General features: G+C 37.8%; 2 protein-coding genes across 2 annotated transcripts in view; both read left to right on the top strand.

The window, feature by feature from the left end:
• The window catches only part of LOC113747411 (urokinase plasminogen activator surface receptor-like), a 5,046-nt gene extending 3,430 nt beyond the window's left edge, over positions 1-1,616 (top strand). Inside the window, exons 2-5 of the mRNA XM_027287165.1 lie at positions 93-212; positions 288-434; positions 1,138-1,248; positions 1,369-1,616. Of these exons, the coding sequence (XP_027142966.1) occupies positions 93-212; positions 288-434; positions 1,138-1,248; positions 1,369-1,571 (581 nt within the window). The 3' untranslated portion in view covers positions 1,572-1,616. The remainder of the gene's footprint in view (positions 1-92; positions 213-287; positions 435-1,137; positions 1,249-1,368) is intronic.
• Positions 1,617-3,410: 1,794 nt separating this feature from the next.
• On the top strand, positions 3,411-5,473 carry LOC113747274 (ly6/PLAUR domain-containing protein 3-like). The gene is made up of 5 exons (XM_027286398.1): positions 3,411-3,562; positions 3,928-4,047; positions 4,131-4,277; positions 4,512-4,622; positions 4,749-5,473. The coding sequence occupies exons 1-5, from the start codon at positions 3,517-3,519 to the stop codon at positions 4,949-4,951; spliced, it is 627 nt and encodes a 208-aa protein (XP_027142199.1). The 5' UTR covers positions 3,411-3,516; the 3' UTR covers positions 4,952-5,473.
• Positions 5,474-5,613: the final 140 nt, after the last annotated feature.

The following is a 5,613-nucleotide window of genomic DNA, read 5'->3' as shown; positions in this document are numbered from 1 at the left end:
CAATAATAACTAATGTGTTAATATTTTGTTCACCTCTTGTAGAAAAGAGAAGTAGACTTTTTTTTAACTCTCTGTGTTTTGTGTTTTATCAGCCTGCACCTTGAAATGTTATGAGTGTATACCTGATGGCCCTGAAACCTGCGAAGACAAAGAAGTAGCATGCCCTCCATTGGGTAATCAATGTGCTACTATCAGAGTCATCTCATACGTAGGTATGTTTGTGGTATTTTGTGTGATCACAAGGTTTTTCACTGGTCCAGTTTACAAAGTTTGTTCTCTTGTTGAAGGTCGTGTCAAAAATTCTGATGAGCAAACGAAAGGTTGTCTTTTGGCCGAACAGTGTGCTGCGAGCTCACTCAACTTTGGAACTTCCAGAATCATAGTTTCCACCGATTGTTGCTCCACTGACCTCTGCAACGTGAATGATACCTCTGGTAACGTATTTATATTGTCCATTGATATTTAGATGTTTTTTGCACTGAGAGCAGTTGTTGGCTAAATTGGCATTTAACTGCATGAGCAGACAGTTACAATTTTAAAATGATGACTGCCGTAAAAGATGATGCTAGTCTAAGTACACTGTTGCTCATAAAGTTGTAATAATTTTGTTTTCAGACATGCTCCTCTTTTTATTCCTGTTTATACACATCAGGTTAATTGTGGTTTAATTTTTGATGTGATATGTTTGGAAGAGATTCATCAACAACATTTTTAGGAGATACACTCTCTATAGAATAGATATAGATCACTTTGTTGCTTCATGAGAAGAGGTAAAAATATTTCATAGGCAACATTGTATTAGAACCTGAAACAATATCTTTGGAACAGACATTGTTTGAGAAGCAATACTTTAATTCCAAGATGAGGCAGTATGAAGAAAATTACTTGAGAGGGGAACTTCAAACAGGTTGTTATTGGGATGTGGTGGATCTGCAGAGAGGTGTCCTGCCAATTTCCTAACTCTGGACACATAGTCATGGATGGAGGACAGGCTAATAGCTGTTAATTCAGGAAAATGTCCATGTCCAAATAACCTGAATAAGGCAATGAAGAAAAAAAATGTTCATTGAAGTCACCGCTCCACCACCCTCTACCTCCCCAAAAAACAATATGTACAATGTATGCCCTATGTTACAGAGCCAAGCAGACCCAGTTCCAATGGTAAAAAGTGCTATTATTGCAATGGCCCGCAATGCAGATCAACTCTGAACTGTGAGGGGAATGAGGACTACTGCATCACAGCAAAAGGTAACAGGCCCACAACATGAAACATCTAGCTCTGCTCCACATATATCCCTCAGTTCGGAGCATTTTTTGTAGTTTTGGTAGATGTATGAGAAGAGACTAACATTATTTTCATTCTCTCAGTGACGATCGAAAATACAAGAACAACCTCGATGGGTTGTGCCTCTAAGCAGATGTGCTTCGGTAAGACAAGTGAGGGGTTTCAACAATCTGTGAAAGCAAACTTCAGCTGCTGTCAGGGTGACCTCTGCAACGGTGCCAGCAGCACACATGCCGGCCTCCTGCTCCTGGTGGCACTGTTTGTCTCTTTGGTTACATTCTCTTAACTGCTGATGGCAGCATCACTTCTCATTTTCACAGGGCCTCATAGTGCATATTAAACATAAAACATAACGTTATGCTGTGTTATTATTAATGTGAATTGATGTCACTGATGTAAAGCAAAATGAATGTATGTATTCCTTTTGTTTTTGATCCTTAATCAGTGTAGGATAAATTCTGGGTAAGCAGGCCCAACTTTGGTTTACATCAGTTGTTTTTCTTCTTTAGCAGTCATTGTCTTCACACATCCCTGCAGGAAATAATATATGTAAAAATGTTTTCAATGAAAACACTAAAAAGACCATTATTTCTACTTTGTGTGCTCTCTAGCCATTCTCTGTATCTAATGATGTCAGTCTGACCTCTAACAGTGTCTGAATTAGTTCCTTAACACTACTGTTCTGTGCATACTTACTTTACTACCATTTGTAAAAAATATATACTATATGAGTATATGCTTATTTCACTTGTTATGGAACTATCCCAATCCAAAAACATTTGGACGCTGTGTAAAATGTAAAAATAAAGATTTGCAAACCTTTTCAACCTTTATTTAATTAAATACAGTATGAAGACAAAACATGTCATCATCATTCTGAATATGGTACCTGCAACATGTTCCAAAAAGTTGGGAAAGGAGCCAAAAAAGACTGGGAAAGTTCTGGAATGCTCACAAAACACCTGTTTAGGCAAACAGCTGAAAAGTGTGCTGTGGTCTGACGATGTCTACATTTTGGAAGTCATGTCCTCCAGGCTAAATTCAAGTTTTATTTTATTATTTTATTTTTATTCATCCATATTTTTTCATCCATACTGGTGATTATACATACAATACATACAGGTAAAATTTACATTGTATGTCCCACACCACTTGACTTTAAGGTGATGACTTATCAAACTGTAAATATAAATCTCATCAAGCATTACATTCCATCTCTTGCTCTCTGCTCTACTGGACTTCCATGTGTGCCCAGAGTCAAAAAGAAATCAACTGGCTGCAAGGCCTTTTCCTATTTTGCCTCCCCTCTTTTGGAACAGCTTCCCTGCTTATATCAAACAATCTGACTTTTGCAGTCTTTAAAACTAGAGACACTAACGTTGGAGAAACAACACAAGATACCGCTAGATTTGGAGCTGATCCCAACTGGCATACACCCTGGACAAGTCGTCAGTTCATCACAGGGCTCACACATAGAGACAGACAACCATGCATGCTCACAATTTGCAGTCATCAATTCACCTATTAAGTGGATGTGTTTGGACTGTGGGAGGAAGCCAGAGTACCTGGAGAGAATCCATGCAGACACGGAGAAAACATACAAGAGAGAAATCCCACCGTACCCATTAAATCCAAACTTAAAACTCATTTGTTCACCTTTAAGACAGAGGCCAGTGAATGTCTATACAGTATTTACATACATACATACAAACAGTATATTCCACTTTGTTGGCAGTTGTTGTTTTGTTTATTATTTATACCATAGCAGCTTAACAAACAACATAGTCTATAAATATTGGCCAAAGTTGGCTTTTTTTTTTTTTTTGACAAAAACAAATGATCAAAATGCAGCCACATCTTTATAACAATAATCATACGGGTAGAAATGATCAGTTTGTTTAAAATATGCTTATTTACTTTGAAATAACGGGGGTGATGTTATTTTATCTTGCATGTAAGTTGCAAAGTAACCCCACCATGAGTGGCAAACAGTATTTTCCACTGTGTAGTCACTTGATAAGTAAATTGAAAATGCTCCAAAAATAGTATTAAGCTGTAATCAACCGATAAGAAAACATCTTGACCTACAGTTTCAGTTAAGTATTTCAGCTCCATGCTGCGTCACTATCTCTGGAGGAACGAAGGAGTGGTCTGAGGTTGAAGAAAACAGGAGAGCTACTTATAGCCGTAACAGATCAAACGAAAACTTAGTTGTATCCTGCCATCACAAAATGCATCTCCTCACTCTGATCTTTGGGATTGTACTCCTTCCTGGAGGCAAGTTTATGTTCTGTTTTTAATCTTTGAGTGTGAATGTAATTTTCAATTTCCACATTTGCCTTTTCAAATGCTGCAGACATGGGTCACTTAAGGTCACATGTCAGATAACATGTCAACATGCTTTTTGCTCTTGGTTACTTTTACTCGTCACTGCTATTCACCTTTATTAATCACTTGTGGTTTGTGTATAGATAACTTGGACTCTGCATGTAACAACCAGCCCCGGACTGTTTAACACATCTTTGTTGCTGTGCTAATAATTAATAATAATAATAATAATAATAATTTTGATTAATTTATAACAGGTGTTCATATTATTTTGTCTACCTTGTAGAAAAGATCTATGTTTTGTGTTTTTTCAGCTTACACCCTGAGATGTAATAAGTGTATTCCGACCAGCTCAGGAGGCTGCGTAAACACAGAAAAAATATGCTCTGCCCATGGTTATCAGTGTGCTTCAGTGAGAATGATTTCATATGCAGGTACAGTATTTTGTGGAACACGGTTTTTAATGTAAAACATTTTTGCACTGGTTAAGTTTACAAAGGTTACTCTTTTGTTGCAGGTGGCCTTAAAGTTAGTGATCTCCAAATGAAAAGTTGTGTTGTGCAGGAACAATGTGGCGAGACCTCAATCAACTTTGGACTTGGCAGACACGTAATTACCACCGAGTGTTGCGCCATCGACTTCTGCAACACCAAACCTGCCTCTGGTAACTTATTTATATCGACTATTGGTGTTTAGATGCTTTTTTGCACTGAGAGATATTTTGGTTGAAAGTTGGCATTTAGTTACAAATTTGAAGACTACTCGCAGCCCATGATGACTGTAGTGTTGTTTGTCATGTCATGTCAGAATGATGTCAACAAACAAGTCTGATTTTACTCTGCATCACCCTCTACCTCCCCCAAAAAACAATATGTACGATGTATGCTCAATGTTTCAGAGCCAAGCAGACACACACCTAATGGGAAAAAGTGCTATCACTGCAATGGACCAAAATGCACTGCAACTCTGAACTGCGAGGGGAATGAGGATCACTGCATCACAAAAACAGGTAACAGACCTTAACAGCATTAAACATCTAACTCTGCGCCACATATTTCTGCAGCTCAGAGGGTTTGATTTTTAGTGATTTTAGTAGTACTAAAGCACACTAACATTAGTTTTTTCTTTCTTCCAGTGATTTCAGGAGAAAAACAGGAGATCATAAAGGGCTGTGCCTCCAGTAAGATGTGTTCAAGTACGGTAAATGCCGAGATTAAAGGAGCCATTGGAGGAACATTTACTTGCTGTCAGGGTGACTACTGCAACAGTGCAAGCAGCACAAGTGCTGGCCTCCTGCTCCTGGTGGCACCGTTGGTCTCTTTCGTCATGTTCTCTTAACTGCCGATGGCAGCATCACTGCCAAGCTCTTCTTATCTTCACATTGCCTCATAGTGCTCACACCCTTTTCCTTATCCTATCAACCAACAAGTGAGATATTGGAAAGTTTAGCAAGCAGAGTATTAAAAAAATGTAGTAAAGTTATGATCCCCCCCTTGTTTCCTGCCTCATAAAATTTCTAACCTGCTTACTTTTTTTTTTTTTTTTGCTTGTTTCCTGTAAAGATTATACCAACTATCCTGCATAGAGTGATGAGTGATAGCCAACAACAACTTTCTGTTTTTTCATAAAACAAGGAGAATGTAAAACATGTTGATGCATATTTTTTGTGGTATTATTGTTGTAAAGAACTTTCATTTTGTGTTGATTCTGGCACCCCTGTTGACAAAAGCAATAGATTTTCTGCTGCCTCCTTTCTTCTGCTTTCAAGGGGCATCTAATTACCTAACTCAACCTAACCCAACTACCATTTTTTGGAATTACAAGAAATATTTTGCAAAATAAATTCTGCTATGTATTCTCTTTCTTTGTTTTTTTTTTAAAATTCAGTCACATATTGAGGATACTCAAAGTTGGTATGTGTAAGTAAAGGGGTAATTCGTGATGGACAAAGACCCACCAGCTTACTGTCAGATTAGATATTCAGCCTTCATAATAGTGGT

Source organism: Larimichthys crocea, chromosome XIII (genome assembly GCF_000972845.2).
Source record: "Larimichthys crocea isolate SSNF chromosome XIII, L_crocea_2.0, whole genome shotgun sequence".
NCBI classification, from domain to species: domain Eukaryota; kingdom Metazoa; phylum Chordata; class Actinopteri; family Sciaenidae; genus Larimichthys; species Larimichthys crocea.
Note: the sequence above shows the minus strand (reverse complement) of the source record. Positions and strands in the feature narration are given on the sequence as shown.

Bases quoted from the DNA above. Each gene is read 5' to 3' on its own strand.
- LOC113747274 (XM_027286398.1), top strand. From the start codon at position 3,517: ATGCATCTCCTCACTCTGATCTTTGGGATTGTACTCCTTCCTGGAG. The intron at 4,048-4,130 runs GTACAGTATTTT...CTTTTGTTGCAG, and splicing joins GAGAATGATTTCATATGCAG to GTGGCCTTAAAGTTAGTGAT. The intron at 4,623-4,748 runs GTAACAGACCTT...TCTTTCTTCCAG, and splicing joins TCACTGCATCACAAAAACAG to TGATTTCAGGAGAAAAACAG.